This window comes from Xiphophorus couchianus, chromosome 23 (genome assembly GCF_001444195.1).
Source record: "Xiphophorus couchianus chromosome 23, X_couchianus-1.0, whole genome shotgun sequence".
NCBI classification, from domain to species: domain Eukaryota; kingdom Metazoa; phylum Chordata; class Actinopteri; order Cyprinodontiformes; family Poeciliidae; genus Xiphophorus; species Xiphophorus couchianus.
Genome location: NC_040250.1, coordinates 9,538,783 through 9,562,315, shown reverse-complemented (window position 1 = coordinate 9,562,315; position 23,533 = coordinate 9,538,783). Strand labels below are relative to the sequence as shown.

Here is a 23,533-nt window from a genome sequence, read left to right as displayed (position 1 = left end):
ACTGGCTATTTTATTTAACTTACTGGCCAAAAAAGGGATAAATCAAAAATTGCAGAAACACGATAAATATACACAATATAAACACTCAAATTGATCACCCTAAACTATCGTTTCTACCCAAATACAACCTACTACAACAAAGTTTTGATGGATGAGGAGAGCTTAGCCATTCGAATGGCTAAGTCTGTGTCGGGGACCAGAGGAGAGCTAGGAATTATGTATGAAGTAATTTCCTCTCTGCATTAATCAAATATTGTTTAGTTCCAGTCAATAAAAATCTATTTATTTATACGGCGGTGTAATAGGGTGAGGTAGTAGTACAGGATCGGCAGGACCAGCAGTGTAAATGGACAGTGTGACATGAAGGATATTAGAAACAGGAAACAGACCTGTCCAGCTCCACCGGCGCTGAGTGAGTGATGAGCTCTGGAGAGGTTTTTCTTTCTATTTCACTTTTTTCCCCTCCGCTTGCTTCACGGTGGATGAGTAGTTCATTGTGAGAGCATAACAACTACTCTCTTCCTTTTTTCCACCTTTTTCTCCCGCTTTTTGTTCTTTCTGTCCATCTCACTTTCCCTCCCCCTCTCATTTCCTACACCACCGCTTTAGCGGGCCTATATAAATGTAGACAGAGATAGACACATGCAGGGAGGCCAGCAGCGCTGCTTAGCATCAGGCTCCGGTCGGTGACAGCGGATTTCAATGAGGGTTGACAATGGGACCAGGAGTGAGAATAATGCTTTTTGCCAGCCTAGAAATTCAGCCTGTCACAGAAGACCATTTTCCATGCTGAGAGAGTTTCATGAACCGAGGTGTTGAAGGAAGAGCCTTTTTAAATGCAGCTCTTTTTCTCTACAGTAAACATCTAAGAATGACTTTGTTTTGCCCTTGAAGGGGGAAAAAAAAGTATTTTCATCGGATCAAAACACTTTTCTTTTTTTTTCTTGCTGAAAACTTTTTTTTTTTCGCTGATTGTGTAAATGAAATATCATTCATTTACACAGTCATCACAGACGAATGTTTGTGGGATTTCTAAATGGTTTTCACTCATAGCTCTTTTTAACCTCGTCAGGATTCAATAAAAGTACTTTGCAATGTATTTTTCATTCACAACAGCACTCAGCATCACTTCACACACATAGAAGGGCTTTAGTGTGGCTGTTGCCCAGCTCTACCTTCCCTGTTTTAACACTCTCACTTTATAACTATTTTTTCACACTTTTGTTGTTGCACAGCCTGGATAAAATAACAATTATTGGGGGTTTAAGACCACAGTACTGATCAATCTGGGACTCACAATATTACATTTTGGAGGAAAATTATTTCCCATCAAGCCCCAATTAAAATATTGATATTTTAAAAGCATCATCATTATAATAATGAGACACCCTTTTTGAGAAAGGGTTTCACTTTCAAAAGGGACTTCTTTAAACAACCACAATAACAAACATATAATAAATTAACTGAAAAAGTTCAAAGAAAAGCAAGACATTGTTTTAACTTAAAACATTAAATTAAAATGTGCTTCATCTTGTCCAGGTGAAAAAAACTAAACAGCTTTTTGTTGTCTATCGGGGGAAAAAAAGGAGATTTGTAGGAAGTAGCTGTTTTCCCAAGTTCTCTTTGTACTGATGGAACGACGAAAAGCAATACAAGTCAGAGGCTGCAGTTGTTCTTTTTAAACAGGCTTTACAGAGACAGATAACCAAATGTTGATTTATAAATGGAAATTTCCTGGTGCAAAATTATGTGGAGATAATGAAGACCACGTAACCATAGAATACAAAGAATAACACCTTGCATTCAGGTCATTTTCTCATCTTGATTGAAAAAAACAGATTCCTTTCTATAAACCTATAAACCCTAGTTTTAATTGCACTTATTAAACAGATGTTCAATGTGGAACTTAAAGGTTTAAGTGCAACTTATAGCCTGGAAAATAAGGTAATCATTACTCAATTTGAAGAAAGAATAAATAAAAAAATAAAAAAATAAATAAATAAAAAACATCATCTACATAATGAAGAGATATATCACAAACATCCAGAGCATCCACAATATGAATGTAGATAAAAAGTACTGGTCCAAATATAGAGCCTTATGGAACTCCTTTTTCCAATATTTAGGTAGAAGGAAAGATGACTGAGATAAACACACTGCTTATGAACAGAAATTTTACTTCAAAACCAATATATGTCTTGGTCTGAATATTTACATCTGAAAGTCTATGACATCAAATTACATAACACTTTTCAGGCACAAAAATATATGTTTATGTTGGCATAAACAGGCTAACTGATCATCTTAAAACCCCTCCAGAGCTGATTTACACATTTTCCCTCTCAAAACGTTATCAACCACTCTGATCCATGTTATACACAGATAAAATCATTTAACATTGGATGAGCCAAATAAAACTAGAAATCAGTAGGAGGACGATTCACCCAATACTGAGGAACCTTGAAGTTGTTGTCACAGGGGAGACCTGATATATTCGTATCTGTCAAGCTCTTCTGATCCGTATGATAATGGGTATGATCGCTGCTGAACAAATGAGCAGGAAATTGAGGTTTCTCTCAAGTGATTCCTGCACCCTCCAGATAAGGCACTATTGAGACCTCACAAGGCGACTCCCTGACATGAACATCACATTACAGCCAACCTCTTCACAGTTAATGTTTGACAAGGATTCATATTCAAAAAGACATGTTGGTTGAAAGATATGTTATTGTTAGACACTTTTGCATCAACTCAACCAATTCTTTAAAAGCCCTATATAGGTTTAATTATATTACACCTATATATAGTTAATTTTCTGTCAAAATTTTGTTTATTCTTCATTTAAATAAAACTTCCTATTGAGCTACATTTGAAAATAGTCACTATTAAACGTACATGATTTCATAAATTCGGTTAAGTTAGTCTGTTTTTAAATTTCACTTTATTTTATATTCAATTATTGCTATTGAGGCTTTTAATAAAATGATTGGCAACAGTTCAACATAAAAGTTAACATAATACAATATATGAAAATTGAAAAGTAATAAAATAAGGCAAAATCATAGAACTTCTTGGATATATCTAATTATTTATTTTTTAATTGTGCTATTTGTTGTGTTAAGCTATTTCAGTATTCTTAAACCACTTAGTCTTACCGTTAAAATGCATCTGATAGATCTTTTTTAAGTGAAGCACAATATATCGGCATCAACATTAGTTTCAACAAATGTTAATAATTTTGTAACATGACAATACTGATATTGAAATATCTAGTACTAATAACCAATGCTTATTTCCACCTTGCTGTTTGTGTGTGTGTTTCAGGGTTGGCCTTATTGTATTTGTTTGATACAGTGAGAGGTTGTGGGGTGTTTAACTGTAGCAGAGAAGCAATGTCAGCAGTTGTTTTGTCATGTTGTCGAAAGGGTAGGGAAATGTATAACAGTAAATAACATTTGTCAGCCATAATTTCAATATAAAAATGTAAATGATCACATCACTGCATCTCTAGTTATTAACTGCAATAGCAGACTTACATTTTACAAAACTCTTCTTGGTTTTTTCAGTTTCATAAACATGATCAGATCACAAACAACTAGCAATTCTCACTCCAGCCGACCTAGAAATATTGATTAATAATGTTGAAAAAAGTTCAGTCTACAGAATGGAGTGAGTGAAAAGTTAAATATTTAAATCACTTCTGTGTCTGTACAAATCCTTGCAGACTTCATGCTCTTGTATCAGCATTACTTGGGCAGACCTTCATTAAGGACATCGATAGGCCTATTTTACGTCTGTTGCACAAATATGATTTGCATATTCACATTAAGCAAAAGGAATTAATAAACTGTTTTTCCATTTTTGAGATATTCAGTCCTAAACCAACCTACGTAAACAAAGGAGCAACAAAAAAGACTTGTTCATGTCTTCTGCTATAGACTGATTTGCAAGGAAAACCATTGAATTCTTTACAAAGTACAAAATTTATATATATAAATATGTCTGAGATAAGTCCCAAACCTGTATGTATTTTCTCCATGGCTGCCAAAACAGAAGTTAATATTTGGCCTGTGGCATTTTTGAAATCGACTGTAAAGGCTTGAAGTCTTTAGTTCCAAGTTCTGTTAATCTTTACTGCTCAATACACACAAATGCCACGACTTGAAAAAATACCCATCACAACAGGCTTGCTATTTACCCAGAAAAGCAACAGATCATTTTCTGACTAGGTGGTCATTGCGGTTAAGTGCCTGTGTTTTTCTCTTATTCCTTCCCACACTCTCTGCCTCTATTGACCACGGCTTGAGAAAACGTGTCTGTGGATGAAATGCTGTCATAAGAATCGGACTGACTCCCTGTGTGTCTGCGGGGGTGGGAATTGATTTTGGATACTATATTGAGTAATTTTTTATCATGGGCTGTCATCAATACCTGATTTAAAAGCATGGCCTGCAGCACACATTTCAGAGCTGCTCATCGGGAGTTTTAGCAGGCCTGGGGAAATTGGTTCCCCTGGGCCTGTTTCAGTTAATGCATGCCACTAAGTATGAAGACTCAACCATCACCCGTGATTTATATCCCATATAGGAGCAAAGATATAGCAGTACATAGGCTTTCACTGACTGCATTGCAACATTTATTTGTGGCTCTAAGGCTTTTTGCAGGATCTGCCAAGACCACGCTCATCTGTGTCTGTCATTTTCCAGTTGTTTTTTTTTGTAAGCTTGCTAAAATGCTACACTCTTTTTCTTGCCATTTTATTTTAAACATACTGTTGTAAACTAGCACAAATGATTTCACCTACGTACTGCAGTGTCAAGTATTTACCATGGCAGAGGAGGAAGGGGAGTTGGTGAGACTGAAACAGAAGAGTCTCTGTTGCCAGCTCCATGCATCTTGAAATGTAGGAGAAAAACAGGTCTCTTTGATTACCCACCTTCATACCTGAATGTGTCTCTTCTGTGTTGTACACGCCATATTGTGTTTGTTTGCCTTTATAATGTAAATTTGCTTGGTCTCCTCTAATTCTGTCCCCGGGCTTCGTGGAACGAGTTTAATTTAGCAGCCAGCCCTCTATTTCTAAAACAAATCTAACAGGTCCTGACTATGACCTTTCTCTTACATGTTGATGATTTGCATTTTCCACCCTCTTTGTTTTTTATAGCTCTGATATGGAGTCACACTGTGTGATCCATATTCAAATGATATTTAAATCAGCGCCACATTTGCATGAAAAATTGAGGATTTGAAGCCGGGTCGCCTGCATACTGATCAGAGGGACAACCTTCATTGGAAGGAGGCTTGATATAGCAAATAAATGGGACAGGGTATTAATAATCTTCATGGAAGGAGTGTTCTATATTGCGTACCACCATGACAGAGTGTTTTCCTCCCATGTAATGAACCCCATATATTTCTCAAGCTCTTTGCTTTCAACTCAAGAAATGATTATGCTCTTCAAACAGAAGGATTCAGCTACGATGTTGCATTTTAAGGACTAAATTACCTGATTTTGTACATTCAATCTGAAGAAGGACGAACACCAACATAGTTTCAAGCAAACCTTTTTTCACCTAAACATCGCACTGAATCAATATGATGTTTGTAGATATTAGCACGGCGTTCGGAAAATAAAAATAAAGTTCAAACTCTTTGAGAGCAGCTCTTAGATAGCACTTAAAGCTCATTTGTGACCTTCGAGCTGTTGAATTATTTCAAAACATATACTTTTTAAAGTAAAATGGAAAAACTTTATGAATTACACTGTTAGTAAAAAGAATTTGTGGTTTAATATTTGAAAAATCTTTCCAACTTCTCATGCTTCCCTGCGTGTGTCAAAGCTGTCAGTTATCCTGTCGCTTCATGTAATCCCAGCTTCTCTCCATGACCTTGAGGCTGGAACTCTGCGGGGTTCACGCCATCTGTTGCACGACCTCATGTCACCAAAGAAATTTCTCTGACTGTATGCTGTTGGTGTCATGCTGCAAAATGAATTAGGGAACAGTCTCATTCTCTGCTGGTGGTTTTCTTGATAGTGGATTAAAAAGAAAGATCTGCAGACCACTTTTGAATAGCTAGGACTTTGTGATGTAAGAAAGTGAAACGAAGATGAACTGGTTGAAAGATTAACTGAAAGTTTTTTTGGTTTGTTTTTAAAAAATGCACAACTAAAATAATATGGCTGCATGAGCACTTTTTTTCAGGCATGTCTTTTGCGGGCTATCTGGGTAGGACTCTGTCAACATGGTGCATCTTTGCAAGTTTTTTCTTTAAAATGCTCAAAACCTGTAAAATAGAATCATATAAAAGTAGTACCTGCTGTGAGAAGTCATGCTTAAGATGACATTTTCTTTATCTACCAGTTTTCTAGCAGAAAACCTAAAGCTTTTGTGGAAACATTGACTCGGAAATAATTTTCTCCACCATCAAGAAGGTGCAAATTTCTGCCCAGAAGTATGATGCTGCCACCACCATGCTTCACTGTTGCTTATCTTCCATATTTTTATTTAAGACATAGGTCTGATAAGTTTAACCTTGGTTTCAACAAACATTTTACCAAATTCTTTTAAGAGACAGATGATTTTTATTTCCTTTTTTGCAAACATTATTAAGTTCCCCAGTATTTTATGGAATTGACCTTTGAACTGCGTGACTTGGGACCAAGATGCTGTGTGTATTTTGAATAGCTGCTTACAAATCTACTGTGTATTGAATTAAAGGCTTTGTGGTGATCCACCTGAAGCCGACTTTTAATTAATTTGTCAGTGTACTTTGTCTCTTTGTCTTTTGAAAAGACCAATTTGTGTTGAAGCTATAACTCTCCGGTAATCTTGAGATGTTTCTTGAATATGTTAAAATAACATTTTTGCTCATATTTTGCGATTCATTCATTTCCACAGAAAACAGAAAAACCATACCATAATGCTGTCAACTTCATATTTCATTTTTTGGGAGTGTTTTCTCAAACTTAGAAGCTTTCCCTCCAAATGTATTGATGCCTTTCGAATTTTAGTGCATTTGCAAGCTGTAATTTGGCTTTTTATGGTGCTGTTTAAGATATGGCTTCTTCCTGGTAAAATTTTGTATACTTTCCCAAATTGTTCAGTGAAAACGACCCAATCTTCCATTGACATGGGATTTAGCAAAAATAAATAATTTACCTAAAGAAGGAAAAGATCAGTGTAATTTTATGCCAGTGAGAAAAATTGGTTTTATAGCTTGACTGTATAAAGGTAATGAAATATATTTTATTTTTTGATAATATTCATACTGCTGCCAGAAACTGCAAGGGGATTTGATAGTAAAAGACAATCTAAGTGTCTTACTATCGCTGGTTTTCCTCGCCATTGCCTTGACATGGCATACCAGCTGAGACCTGCTCTTTACTGAAAGGTCTGTTTTTATTCCACCAGCTGAAGCAGCGGTAAGGAGGGACAGAATCGATTGTTGCAGGCCAAATTGAACGTGTGTCGAGCTGCAGGCTGCCACAAGATAAAGCCTCTGACGCTGTCTGCTGTGTTTATCATCAGGTGGCCTTTTCTGTGTGTGCTATGCTGGGATTTTGATGTGTTAAGTCATAATAGGGAAGCCACCATTCTTTGGAGGGGCTGCCAATAAAATAGCAGACAGAGGGGATTATGTTTCATGTCAGCCCATTATTGTTTCCAGCTTCCCCCATATACCTTTTTTCAACCTGAAGAGTCTTCTGCCTCTGTTTTTTTCTTTTGATGCATTTTATTCTTTTTTTGTGTGTTGATTCATCTTTCTTTGTATGCTGGATGTTTGTAATACACTGCTCCTCAACATTCAGATGTTGTCAATTTGTTTTACACGTCTCCTCCAATGGAAATATTTCTTCTCTCAAATACACTTGTGTTTCTTTCATGATTTTTTATCTAGTTATTCAATCTGAAAACGGCTCTGGATTATTTGACCCCTTTACCAGTTCTTACACCATTTTCTACCCACTCCTTGCTATTTTCCCCTATAGTTGATGCTCTACAGTTAACGCAGTAGTTTTAACTATAGAACTCTTCTCCTTATATACTTATATTTACTGGAATGCATTAAAAGACAAAAAATACTGGACAGCCCTTGAGTGCCACTGTCCTGTAACCTTTGGATGCAGCCCTGTATCACCTGAATCAATTGAATGTGTAATGATATTAACTTTGTATGACCTACTAGCATCCCAAAGAGCTAATTTAACCTTTGAATTTAGATATTTTGGAGCAGGGATGCATCCAAAAGTTGCACTGGCAGACTGGAGTTTCAGACCCCTCGGCTACTGGTTAACTTTCATGTTTTACGATTTCCTCATGTCCTACTTATCCTTGAGGACTGGAGTACCTGCGGTCAAAAGTAAATGGCATATATGTGACTGCAACTAAAAGAACCCCATAAACGGTTGCACAAGACTTATGTGCCCTTCCATCCATGTTCCCTTATGAAAAGCCTGGAGCCTCTAATAATGTTATGCCGCAGTAAGAGTAGGAATCCTCGGTTCTCTCTGTTCATCATCCTTCTTATATACTTTTAGAACAGAGCCATTTTTAGTTAATCATGAAAAGCACCATTTCCTTATGATGTTGTTAAAATTGTCCTTGCATTAGTAGAGTCTCTGTGGATGAAAAATTCAGACATACAGACTTTTTAGGTCATTTGCTCTTCACAGTGGATTCAAAAGGGTGTACTGGTCGCAGCTCATTCCATCCTCTGTAAAGGTAATGATATCCTCCTTTTGTTCAGACCAAAATTCTTTTAAAGCTCACTATATAGTGGCGCCTACAACTCCATTTACCTACCTTTATCATAGCTTACCATTTTATGTATATGAAGGGAGGAGAAGTAGTCGGATACCAGCCTCACTTGAATGTCTTGTGGCTGCTAGAATAGGATGAAAGACGAGGATTTCTACATATAGATTTTCAACATTAGCACTTATAGTCTCATTTCAACTTTGATCTGCTCTTTAAATCAAAGCAGGTAATTTAGAAACATGCTAAATGCAGCACAAAGAAGTTACAGCCATCATCTTAGCCTTGTTTTGGATGTGTACCGCAGATGTATTCCTGCTACTTTGAATGTTAGAATTTCTTTTTTTATAAGCAGCTCATATTCATGGACAAGAACTGTACACCGAGCGCAGATTTTAGCAAAGCCTGAAGCAGGTTGTTATTGCAGTACATCAGCTAGCTGGGAGCCAAACCCCCACAAGTAATAGGGAAAATGGGAGTGCACAATGCAGCTGCCTTAGGCTACATAGTAATAGCACAAACACCCTTGTACTGTGTGTTTTCATGCTGCTATTGGAAGTTTGTCTTAATACTATTTTGTATTATTGTTTTTTCTGAAATAGTCATAAACAACAAATTTAAAAGAAAGTACCAGGTTATATTGTTGCTATTGTCATGAAAGGTGTGGAAGCACAGGGGCACGGTTCAGTGCTAGAATTGTGTTGTGTTTGATAAAACTTTTTGTGTGTTTTGTGAATGTAACCTCAGGCATGTACCATGAAACAATATTAACTTTGTGCTTATTTGAAGTTTATCATGCATGTTTCCGTTTGAAGAAGCATAGATCTGTTATATTCAAAAAATACTTACTGCAGGCCAGAAATTGATATCAAGTGCTTTTTTTTGTCTCACTTTGCAGACTTTCTTTTTAAGTTCATCACTCAAAATCCCCAATATTGGAAATCTTCAAGGTCACTTGGAGTTTTTTTTTTTTGTTTTTTTTTTTCGTTTTTCAAGGAAAACTTAATCTTTCTCACTTCCCACCAATGGCACAACACAGGGCAGTTTGAGAAGTCCTAGATTGGTCATTTTGCCAGTTGTTTATGTTTTAATTTTCTATTTTTCACCCCAGTTATCAGTGGTGGGCAAACATCCACTAATCTGATAATATGCAAATTTTCCAAATAGTGCAAGCCTTTAGCACTTTTGCAGAATTCGAAAACATTTAGCTAACACAGCATCCCCTAAAAAAAATGTTCTAGATAAATTGCAAAGTGTTCATATACTTGGCTGTATGGATAAACTTTCATTTGGATAAAGTTCAACATCTGTGTTCATAGCTTTACTTGTCAACTGTTATAAATTCTTCAAGTAGTTAGATGTTTATATTCATGCTCTTATTTTGAAGGGGGCCATAACTGTGCTGCAGTTCTATTGTCTCTCGTCATCTATTTTTCCCAACTATTTCAAACATTAAACATACAGGTACAAAAAAACATGGGCATTAGAGGATAGGACATAAACAAAAATATAATATCTAAGGGAATTACCATAACATCAAAATCAAATCGGTGCTCGGTTGGTGTCGTCTTTAAGGGAAGATATAAATTCAATTAAAGTAGGCATTTTAGCATTAGTGTCTGCTAAATACTTTAGGGTTTGCTGAACTAATGTTTATAATTATTGCTTCAGAGTTAACGCAACTAAATTTTTAGTTAGCGATGCCCTCCACTGAAAGTTATTAATTTCTATATACAGTTTCAGACTTTAAATTAAAATGTTCGATGCTGCAGTAACTTCATGTGATTGTTTGTCCCTAACAAAAGAGCCTGCTTATTTCATCAGGCTTCATCTAATGCCAGTCAGTTTTTTCTAAATGTGTCTCAGTCTGTCCGCATATACATCACAGTCCTGGATTGCTTTCAATGTTGTATTCAGATTCTCTGTTAGGGGAGGGATATCAAAACAAGAAAATCAGCCAGCTAATTCATCTCCGAGCTCAAAAGTCTCATTACGCCTCTGATGAGTTTAAGGGATGCTTGGAGTGGAAGCGGGCTGTGTTTATGGCTTGGCAATCATACGTACCGCGTCTCATCTTATGTGGAAAACAAAAGATATGTCAGGGCTCCAGCCAAATGAATACTGAGCGCATCCCTGCTTACTTCATGATCGTTCACTTATTTAAGCTTAATCTGCTAAACGGATGGGATGTCCTCTTTGTGTGCTGGCAGCTAAATGAAGACATATGTGGCTGGTGGAGAAATTGATCTGACCTTTCCCATCACACAAGGGATATGAATCTTTTCATATCTACTATATTAGTGTGATATAGGGCCACGTGATTTTTTTTAATTTGGGCGGTTGCATGTGGGTCAATACATGACAACTTGCAAAAATAGAACAAGTGTGACAATAGTAAAGAGTAGAGAACAGCACTGCAGAGAAGTAACCATGTTTTATGTGTGAAAGATAATTTTGTTGTTATATGAATTGTTTTCTTAGTGGACTGCTGCTGAGACTTTTTCCGTGTCAAAATATGAAAATAAGGCATTATCTAGTTTAAGAAAACTGACAACAGTTTTAGCAAAACTAAAAACAGACCTCAACAGTCAAATACTAACTTACCACTAAGTACCTGCTGCTTATTTGTGTGATAATTATTCCTTGTAAAGTTAGTGATGAACTGCAGTTTGCTGGATGTTGTCGACTGATTGAAGCAACTTGGTAGTTTTTTTTGTGTATAAAATCACTTTAGATGTAGTTAATCTCAAAATGTCATAATCATGTCATTGACTCAAATACCTACAAAGCAGAGTTGGCAGGCTTATTTTACCATACTTTTTCAAAACCTTGTCATGTGTAATCCTGCAGAGGAAATCTATACTTCATATCTGCTTTTATCATCCGTGTCAATAATAGCAAAAATTATTTGCCCATGTATTGTATCTTTAAGAGATACAATGCGGTTACTTTGCTTTAACAGTTTACATGACAGATATAGATCCAGTTCCTATACATGAATATAAAATCAAATTAATCTGATAATATGGACAGATTGACATACAACTTCATACATACAACTTTATCCTGTTTACATTACAATGACATCGAACTTAGTTTGATTAGTAGAAAATGTTTTCTACTTAATTAACCCCATCCATTTGCATTATGTCATTGAGTTTATTACAGTCTCTTATACTGAGCAAGCATATTGCAACAGAAAACAAGTCTTTTACCAGGAGGAAACCTCCTGCAGAGCCAGGCTTTGAACGTGATGGACTGGATGACAGAGCAAACACACAAATGCACACAAACTCTAGTCAAGAAAAAGTGAATTAGCAGCAGCACTAGCTGTTTTAATGACTTCATCTGGGAGAGAAACACAACCAAAGAGATCACCTCTGAAACAGTAGCAAAAAATATACATTATGAACAAGGTACAGAAATATGTGTTCATTAATGCGCCAACATGTTCGACGCAAAAGTTTAGTGGCTCTGTCCTCTTGAAGGCATTCTAAGTTCAAGTGAAAAACTGTCCTTCAGACATCTTTGAATTTTGATTAAGGACTGTACTCTTAACTGAATAATTCAAAATGTATTCTTGTTGCCACTGCCAAATATGTTGTTCCCACGTTCTCCTCCTTTAGCCAGTTACTGTATTTTTCACTTCAGTTATCTTCTTTTCTGCCTCCATTATTGGGTAACAACTCTCATCAACACTAAAAGATAAAACCAGAATGCCAAATGGATATGACCTACTGTTTGACAGATGCCACTTCAGTATGAATGTTCATCTTGAAACCAATCAAAAAGAGCCTGGCTGTCTTTTCTCCCCCAGGGACTGTGTGATTTCCATTAAAAAGTCATCAATAATCAGAGACGGTGGTGGCAGCAAATGGGCTGAGCAACAGTTTGAGAATTTAAAACATTGCTGCCTCGTACTGGTCGAAACTATTCGTATGGTAGCTCATTCCTCACTGCTCAAGCCCTCCACAGGATTTCTAAGCACAAGTGCTTTCATTTCATTCTCATGTATTTAATTAGTTCTTACATAATTTAGATATTTTAACATATTACCTTTCTAAGACATTTGTAGCAAGACATAATAAATTGTACGAGTGAAATGCAGCAGTTTTATTAATGCCCAAACTATACAAGAACATTTATTTTGTTTAAAGGAAAATTATATTCACCTTGTTATCTGCTTGGTATGTTTTTATGAGGTACAGTGCCAAAACCATGTATTTATATAATAAATAAAGTATATCAAATTATTTGCAAATTTGACAAATTTGGTCATAAATAAAACAAATTTGGTCCTTTATTTTATGTAGAACAATTAGCATTTTTCTTTTATCAGTGTCTGAGCTAAATGATCAACCAATATTTGGTCATATATAACTCCAATTACTTCTATACACATGGCAACATTTGATCCAGGTTGAAACTTATCTTTCTAGCCAGATGGCAAACATGGTGTGGCCATGTAAGTACGAAAATAGTTGTTAAAAATGTGATGCAATTTCTCTTGTGGAAAACACACAGTGACAATGTGTCAAAAGGTTTTCTCAGGTGAAGAAACTATTACATTTTTCTCAGAGAAACAGCCGTGTTCCAGAAGTGCAATTAAATTCTCAGGTGTATAATACTGACTGCTCAATAAGCTTAAACTTGCAGAAAATTGATATCTTCAGCTGCATTCATCTACTCCCTCTACACAACCTCTGCAAGCTTGGTGTACTTATAAGAACTGCTATGGTGATATGAGATGCTGCTGTGAGAACACTTTGACTGCATAAGGACTTTTTTTTTTATTATAAGCTACCTTGCTCTACAAATGTGCATGGATGGCAAACATAAAATGTGCACAGAATACTTTCTGCACTTGCACAGGTATCTAAAAATAGGTCGTCCTCAGATATACTAAAGTTTTACTGTAAGAAACTGATAAAGATACCTCTGTTACCTTGGCTCTAAGTAAACTGAATTGAATTTAGTACATGTTTGAAAATGATGTTTGTTTTGATACACTTTCTGTGTTGAACTTAGCTTAATCTCTAGAAACAATTTTACAGAAAATATTCATAAAAATCTTTATTTTTTATAAGAATTTTTCCCCTTTTGGTTTAATCTCTGATCATAATTTTGATCTCAATACTTCATTTGGCTTTGTGGAATTGCCATATTTATTTCAGACATTGAACGTTGTCAGATTTTAGTCTCTTCTTCTTTTAAAGTGATTTTTTTTTCTTCAAACTTGGCTCCTCATTTTATGGTGACAAGCTTGACAAAACCTCTGTTTGTCTTGACAGCAATAAACATCTTCAAGCACTTTCTTCTCTCTCTTTTGCGCTGTAAAGGCAGTTCTTTCACCCAGATGCCTCCATTACAAATGGTGAATAAAACCCACAAACTGCTTTTTAGCAGAAGCATGTTGTATTAGGTAGTGTTGATTTTAATTGAACCTCATGTGGTCATTCATGGAAGAAAGATCCCCCACGCTGCTTCATCTGGAAAAGGAAAAGAGGGAGACAAACACAGTCTGTGAGTCATCAGCCACCCTCTCACTCTCCTTATGAATCATACAGAGCCACATGTGCAGACGGTGAACATCACAGCCCCTTTTCTGAAGTATGCTCTGCAGCCTATGTGAGAATTTCAACAGGGATATTCGTAAGTCTTTAGTCAGAAAATCTATCAGCAACAGAATATCTTGCACTATTTGTCTGTGAATCATGAATGACATGCAAGCTTTTAATTAAAGTTCATCTGATACATGAACAATGATCTGTTACTCCATAGCATTTTTTTCGTTCAGAAAGATGTCAGACCAGGATTTCTTTTTTTAACAGCTGGATACATTTCAGTATGCTTCCCTTAAATATACAGATATGTAGAATCACTTACAGAGGGAGCTCTTGAGCTGCAAATGGGAGCAGGGAGAGCCAGATGACAGGAAGAGAAGGAAGAATGTTGAGTGAAAAGGAACTGAAAGCCAATAGATGAAGGACCAGGAAAGAAATCTAAAGCAGTCGGTTTGTTAAAAAAAGCTAATTTCAAAAACAAAAAGAGGCTTTTTGAGACACTTAAGGACTCACTTTACTTCTCCTGCTCTGAATCAGGTGGCCTTGGTTTTGTTGTTGATTGAAGATTAGACTTTTATCTTTTCAGAATTAAAATGTACCAAAAAATTCAAGTCATGTATTCAAGAGAAGTTTTTACAGTTTTATATAATGGGTTTTAATTGCATTACATAAAACTGTATACACCACTATATATGTTTCTATGTCAGTGAGTGCATTTTGCTTTATTTACAATTGTCTCACAATTCTTAAAATCTATTAATTCATGTTGGTAATCATAAAGCAGAATTCATAGATATTTTTTCCAGCTATGTGCCAAATTTAGTAAATATTACTATGGGTTATGGTAACCCTCCTCATAATTACATAGCATGTAGTTAAATCTAACACCTATTGGAACTTTTTATGAATATTTACAAAATGCTTTGGTATTGGTATTGCAGTATCATACATCCTCACTCTGAAATTCATATGTAAAATATGAATTACATATAATTCATATTTATATTTTATATAAATTAAAGCTACAGACCCTCAGCATATTCTTTATGAGACAGTTATATAACAACAGAGTGTCTCAGAGGCTTAATCAGAAGTGCCGCAGTACAGACTGCTACAGGATATTCTTTTTACCCACAGTGATTAGCGTCCACAACAGTTTTGTAAGGGAAATTTTTTGAGTTTCAAAGCCTTTAATTTCCTTAAATTATTTTTAAATTGAATGCAGTAAGTTAAATTGACCTAGAGATATGTATTTTCTCAAATTAAGTGTTGGATTTTCTACAACTTTCAGTGTGAAATTATACTTCATTACTGGATACATTTATTTTATTGCCAATATGTGTGGAGAGCACTGCATAAAAGTGCACTATATGTTTCCCTAAATCATATTCCTATCAAGTAAATATCTGGAATTGGACTGCTTCTCTTTTTTCCCTTCAATCAAACTCAACTTTATCATCTTGTCATTTGTATTGCATATACCACAATTACAAAAAATCTGCAGATTTTTTTCTTATCTTTTCATGCAAAAAATAGTATTTTTCTTTATGTTTAAAGAAAAGCTGTTCCTCTTAGAAAGTATGAAGCACATTTTATTTTCTCATGTGGTTTTTACTTACCACATTTTGTGTTTCTATATATCATTACGTTAATGATAAGGAAGATGTTAAGGTAGAAACCTTTGGGATCAATAAAACTCATATGCATACCCAACATGGAAATCTCATGTGTGTCAGATTAAATTGAGCATGTCCTACAGTGAGGAAAAAATTCTTTGTGTGATACTTTGGATATCTCATTGTGGGCGTTCATCTTTGTGTGAGCACCCATGGGCTTACACCCGGGTAATTGCTGCTGCTTGCTTGTACCGCATATTAATTGAAGTTCTGTCATACTTAAAATGTTAAATGTGTTAGATCCACGCTGGATTTGTATAATGGTAAATCATAAGGCAATTTTCAGTGACGCCTTCAGCTCAAGCACACTGAGACCTAATCGCAGAATGTAGCTGTGTAAAAGCATGTCTGTTAGGCTTTTTTTTTTTCTTACCAGGTACTTTGCAGATGCCAGACCAGTCGATAAGCCAAGTGAGGTTTTGAACTTGTTGGATATAGAAATGTCAAGTGAAACATAAAAGTGTGAGGTGAAATTGTCTCAAATGTATGCGGTAAGGTACAACTTTGAAGTTGTGAATGAAGTAAGTGGCTGGACTTAACCACTGAAGTCTATTATGACTGCCACACCCCTCACACAGAAACCGTTCTGGTCGGCTACGCTCAAACAAGTTTTCATCTCCTGCTGTGATCTCCTGAGTGAAGAAATCCTTGAAGAATTGTATGTTATTATCCAGTTATCATCATCTTTTATTTTAATCTTTGAAATGTCTATAAGCTTTTATTGACAACGGAGTGTGGTTTCGACAATAAGATAGGCCAGAATTATTATTTAGGATATATTTAATTTAGGTTTGTCAAACTTATTAAGAAGGTGCAATGAGTTTCATTTTAAAAGAACTAAGCTACTGTTAAAGTACCTTGAAAATAAACATTCAGAGTCAATATGTTCATCACCAAAAATATTGAATGGTTTCAACAAGCTGCCTGACACACATGAATGAAGATGGAAGATGACTGGCTCCTCAGACATTGAGGAGGAGCACCCAGAAAGCACTCAGTCATATTTTATATTTCAAACACAAGATTCAGTGTATTTAATTGGGATTTTAATGTCCAGATTAAGCACGGTCTTAGTCTGGAATCAATGTGCTGCCCAGAAATTGAGATCTTAGCATGTCATGACAGTCATGAAATCATACAGCAACAGTGTTCAGTCAGAAGCCTCTTCAGATTCATTGCAAGACTGACTGCTACCAGAGCCCACCGTCCACAATGACTCTCAAAAGATACTATGATTATATGAATTAAAGTAGCATGTATTTCCCTTTGTGATAATTTATTTTTGAATTTAATTACAAATCCTTATAAAATACTCTGCCGATTATGTTTATAACATGACAAAATGTGAAAAAAATCCAAAGGTGTGTGAGTATTTCTGCACAAATTTCTTTATCCTGCCTGATATTTTCGGAGTCCTCACTCCAAACTCGAGCGGCATTTTGTTTCTCACATGACGCTTGATGTAAACATATCACAGCAACACCAGCTGAAGTGTTAACAAAGAGAAATGACGATGCCCAGGAGTACAACAGGTTTTTGGATGGATGGCTGTCAGTAGAGAGGAAGTAAACCATCGCACCTCTGTGGGTCCCTCGCTCCTTTTTTTTTTTATTGCAGAGGGCAGAGACTCGCATTGGGCACCAGCACATCATCCTGACTGATTTCCTCAGCACTTTCTGGGGAATTGTCATCACCCCAGGTCAATGTCTAAACTTTCCCATGCATCAAAATATATTGTAATTGACTCCATTTGTAATTCCTCCAGAGATCTGGCACTGGGCTGTAGCTTTGATGGCTGCCAAAAGCAATAAAGTCTCACAGACATGACCCCCATTGTAAACAAGTCCTCCCTCTAGAGAGTGAGGTACAGAAACCTTTTTTCCCCTCATTTCTTGCTTTTTCTTTTGGTCTTCCCCATACATCCATTCACATGTTATAATTTAAAAATTATGTCAGGTTTTATTCTCATCAAGTTGGTACTGAAATAATTTGTTTATTTTTTACAGAGTTCAAATCTAGTCCCTTGCAAAAGTATTAATACATATATAACTTTTTCACTTTGAGTCAAGATATGCCCACAAACTTTGATTTATTTGGATTTTATTGGGTAGATCAACACAAAGTAGTTAGAAATTAAGGGACTGTGCCACTTGGCACCGCCTCATTTACATGTACCTAAATAAGTATGTTGTACACAATCATGGAAAAATACTTAATAGTAAGACATATCATTTTAAATTTGTTTTATTTATGTCCTGACATTAGATCATATGATTTACATGAAACGCCACTTCGGGGCCGCTGTTGGATGGATGGGGAATTATCACTAATTTAATCAGACTCACAGATCTGTTTTAAAGTTAATATTTGTGGTACATTAAAGATTCCATCTTGATGATAAATGAAAGAAGAATATAGAGCAAAATAATAGAAGATTTACTGTTACTTTCACGCAAGTATTAAAACGTTCACACTGATTGCAGCTGTGCTTATGCAAGTTGTTTATTTTCTATCATGATGCAACAGCTATCTCTTAAATATCTGTGTAATGATAAATAATTCAACGTAACATAAATATTTAGAATTTGATGAATAACTGAAACTATTTACTTATTTATAACAGAGCAGGAAGACACCAGTCGTCTGATATCTGAACACTGAACCGTAATGTTTATAGATTACTCTAGCAGTCCCCCCATTTCTTTGTTTATGCTGTCCATTAAATTTTCTAATTTGCCACTTTCTCCTGCCTGCTGTTTGTAACATCACATGATCCAAGATAATCAGAAAGAACAATGTGACTGCTGTGCCACAGCAACAGTATCACTCTGGCTGCTGCAACTTGAGAGGCTTAGGGGAAAGAGGAGCACAGATTTTTGTTTTTCTTCATGTTTTCCACATGAAGCAATCTGCTTTCCACTTCATCTCCAATTCATTTTTAGATGCCACCAAGAAAGAAAAAAAAAAACAAACAACTAAAACTGGTATTCCTGTGAGATAAAATTTGTCTTAACAATTTTATGTCATTTGATGCACAGATCCTAAAAAGTCTCCCAGGTTGCTCCTTCGCTTATTTTGTGTTGCATATGCGAGGAGGGCCGTGAGAGGGAGACGTCACACTGGGTCGAGATTGCTTCTAACCCCGGGATTCCGCCGGGCCACAGATCTGTAGCGTTTCATCTGCGACAAAGTTTTCTTACAGCCCCTGCACCGTTTCTTCCTCCACCATGAGGTTGACATCACTTTCAGAAAAAAAAAAAATTCACATATACCAGTCTTTTCTTTTTTTTTTCAGGACATCTCTGAAACCTGCTGTTGTACATCTGGTGGAATCACAAACACTGTCTTGAGTGGGTGCTATCACCTCCGGTGCCCACTGTGTAGTTAGAGTGCAACACAGCTGTCCTTAATAGAGTTCATGTGCAACAACTCCACCAAGACCCACGATGTTGTGAAAGTGCTGAAGTGAATTGCTTCAGCACTTTCGCAACGCAGCACAGTTTCTCACTTTTAGTTTCGTGATTTTTCCCACAAATCAAATAAATTAGAAGTTTACTCAATAGAAGTGCATTCACTTATTCACTTTAGGTAGACCTAGTGTCAGATTGTTACAGTGTGATAACTTTAATGCTGCTCTTATTATGAAGATGTAAATCTAAAAGGCAGTGGTGTCAACAAATTTTGTGTCCTGGGAAAAATTAAGTGGAAATCAAATATTTTTGTGAAATTCAGATTTTTATTATTTTTTTTTTTTTTACTACTTGCAAATTGACAAATCATCCAAGGGAATGATTGGCCCTTAGAAAATCATTCCAAGGGCCACAAATAGCCCCCGGACCGCACTCTGGATACCCCGACTACTTGTCTTGAAGTAGTAGCTTTTAGAAATGTTGGTGTATTTTTATGCAAAAACCGACTCAAACATACCTCATGTGTTCACTTCTCAAAGGTTCGAGATGCACTTATGAAAGACCTTCAGTTTTAAATGTATGTAGCATTTAACTTTGTCTACATGTGTAAAAAGGAAAAAAGTCTTTGTAAGTATTTTCTTTGTAACCTAAAGCAGCACTGAAATAGAACTTTGCCTGTCAAACTGGGATTATTTGTCTATAAATAAAAAGAAAATTGCCCCTTTCATAAATTACCGAACCGAAAGTTGACATATTCACATTATTGTGGTTGATTTGGTATTGTGAGCTGCACAGTGTGTTTCTCTGACACTTTATTTGAGCGGTACACGGCAAACATAATGTGCTCTGTCTTTATCTCGTTTTTTCCCTTTTTTCTTCCCCCCTGTAGGAAGGAGGAATTTGCCAACTGCTAGTGTTACAGACCTCATATCAATAAATATGTTAAGTTAGAATCTTGTCTTTCAAATTGCCTTTTGTCTTCCCTGCTCTCCTTCTTGTCCCCCATACATCATGCAGCCTCGCGGTTATTTCCGTAAAGTGTGCCTGTTAAAAGACCTGTGCTGCTCTTCCTCACAGCCATTACCAGAATGTCCAACCCCTCCCGTCCTCCGTTTCTCCTCTGATCCACCTCATATGCATTCACGGGACTCTAGTGTTGCTATGTATGTTATTTTTTTTCTCCTTGGATATTGGAGTAGGATTTTTTTTTTTTGTAGATTTACTAATTATATCCTAAAGGAATTGGTGCTAGATTTTGTAAACAAGTGATTATCTCAACAATGAACCGATACTACGTGCTGCGTGTAGTTCTAAAAAAACATTAACTAGCCTTTGAGCATATACATTGTGGTGTATAAGAAACAGATTTGTTCAGGGTAAGCAGTTCACGTTCTATATTTGTGTCAGTGTGTCTCAGCGGTGGGCAGCTCCCATGTAAACAATAGTCTGTTCAGCAGTCCCATGGCTGTGCTCTGATCCTGTTAACAGCTCCCCTGAAACCCCAGTGTACTTTGCTTCAGCCACTATTTCTTGGCTACAGTAGTTACTATAATCAGTATTTCAGCCAAACCATTACTCAGTACTATCAGTCAGGCCTCAAGCTACTGTAATGCTACTATCAGAAGGCACAGTGCCTGACAAAGACCTCCCAGCAGCTCAGTGTGAATGTAATTGTCTCTTTTCTTGCATCATCAGCCCACCTCTCTTGCTCGTTCGCTTCCCCCCTTTCACCGTTAGTGAAGCTAAGATCACAGTGGCAAAGCATAGGGATCTCAGAGGCCCCATCAGTGGAGAAACAGGCTATGTGATACTGTGTTTTGCTCGGTGTCGTTCCCAGGAGTGGAGTCTACGGGAATTGGGGAGGAGGGGCTGGGAATCTCCCAGTCTGTCTATCCAGGCAGCTAGCTGTAAAGTCCAATAATGACAGAGAGCTCAGGCTTCACTCATGCTGAATTACAGCTGAACTGTATGTGGATCTGGTCGAAATGTGTGTGTGTGGATGAATTTTAGTTGACTGGTTGGAGGTGGTTTGAGACCCAATTTTCAGCTAAATTGCTGTTGTTTTTTCCAATTGTCTGAAAACAAACTGAGACTAAATCTGAACTTTAAAACCTAGTTAAAAAAAAAAAGAAATGGTCTGATGGCTTCTTAACCCTTATCTCAATACCACTGCATTTACCTCTAAGTGTATTTGATCATTTTACATCCAGTTCATCTCAAAATGATTCACTCCCCTGTTTTGCATGTACAATTATATCCATTCAGACCAGACGTTATTTTTGTGTATATGTGAGTAAGTCATTTGTCAAAAGATGATAAAACAAAGAACAGTATTAAAATGGAAAAATCTTATTTGGCATAACAAAGTCCTTTATAATGGCTGACAAGCTTTTTTCATATCAACTGGCATCTCACAGATTTATCTTTGGTGATGAGCTCCAAGTCTCTAGCTTTGAAAACATTATATATTTTTTAATTTTTCTCACCAATTTATATTAAACAAAATAATCTCCATATGTCTAAACCATGTGCTATATGTGTTCTTTATAAATTACTTCATTATTCTAAACAATTAATCGGGGGTTATATCTTGATAAAGTGTAAAGAAGGTCAAGGGGAGTAGCACAGCATTTTTAAAAAATTGTCACATTTTCTAATATTCTTTGACACAATAAGGCACATTTGTTGGTTCTAGGATTATCCAAATTATATTCCTGAAAATTATTTTACTGATATTTTCAATTTTGTTCTGTAATACAAACAGAAAAACTCGATTTTGCATCTCATGTGAGCCATTTTGTAAAACTCCTGAACTTTTTTAGGTCCTGACCCTGAGCTTCAAAAGAATTTTGGTCTTTTTGTAAGAAAAAATACAAACCCGTGTAATCTGGGAAACCCTAAACATGCTCTTCAACCAGTTTTGCTTGATTGAAGTCTGAGTTTTATCAGTGTTTTCATCATTCATGTGCACTCTCATCATCAGCCCAAGATTCTTGGTAACTACTTATCTTACATATGAATCCACTTAGGAGTTTATTTTCCTTTCATGGCTATAAAAATCAACCAAAAGGTTTTCGATTCAGTACTCTGTGAGCCAAATTTAGCCGGAATCGCAATTCATTGACAAAGCCTCTAAAGTTATTTATATTGCATCTGCGTGCATCAATAAAACTAAAAGTGCAACCTAAACTTGGGACTTCATCCATGCTCCTGTCCCGTCTGATCCCATTAGACACTGCTTGCTGTTTGAAGTTTCTACTTGAAAGGCCTAATCTGAATACTGTGGATTTCACAGCTACTCTGCAAACAGTGATTACAGACTGATTAATGAGCCACAGCAGACACAACTACACACTGTACACACACACACAGGGGTGCACGCATGCAGGCTTTCTAGGCCACACACAAATTGAGTTTACTGTAGTCAGTTTGTCGCAACACAGAGTCTGCTTCGGTCGCAGCTGGTTTTTCTTTGAATGCGACGTTTGTGTAGATTTTGTTAGGGGAAGGAAGGATTTTGTTATTATTATTATTATTTCCAGTAAATCCAAATGTTGATAATGATCTATTGTTATCTTTTCTGTTTTTTTACAGTGTCTGCTGAAATTCTAAAGGGCAGTCTGACTACAATGGAGAAGCAGATTCAGCGCCTGGAGAACGATATCGAGAACTTCCCCAAAACGGACGACCTCCAAGATAAGTTTGTGGAAAAGATGTCCATATCCTTTTTAATCCGATGATTCTCACACCTCTGCATGCTTGTTTTCCTCCACACTGAATAACTTCACATGCCGTGTTGTCGGTGTTGCTCGTAAACGTGCATGTTTGTGTTCTGCCCGGCAGCGGTGAGCAGTTTAAGTCACTTGGTGTGATAGGTGACACCCAGGGGAGTGTGGTGGAAATGGATCCAACTGCCTTGCTCCGAAATGTTGATCAGATCTCCCTCTTCATTCCTTCCTGTGTCCCAAGAGTGAAGTCGTGCCCATGGCTATTTTTACTGCACTCTGCCACTGCTGCCTGTCCCCTGAGGGCCTCTAATAGGGGCTTCTAGCCCCCTCACATCATATTATCACCTATCCCTGATTTCATCTCTTGACCGACCACACAAGCCTCTCCACAGAACCGTC

At 36.6% G+C, this 23,533-nt stretch overlaps 1 protein-coding gene across 4 annotated transcripts in view; it reads left to right on the top strand.

Moving 5' to 3' along the window:
* diaph2 (diaphanous-related formin 2) overlaps window positions 1-23,533 on the top strand; it is a 460,396-nt gene that overhangs the window by 295,100 nt on the left and 141,763 nt on the right. For all 4 annotated transcript variants that reach the window (XM_028008256.1, XM_028008257.1, XM_028008255.1 and 1 more), the window contains one exon: window positions 23,001-23,125. In XM_028008256.1, coding sequence (XP_027864057.1) covers window positions 23,001-23,125 — 125 coding nt within the window. The remainder of the gene's footprint in view (window positions 1-23,000; window positions 23,126-23,533) is intronic.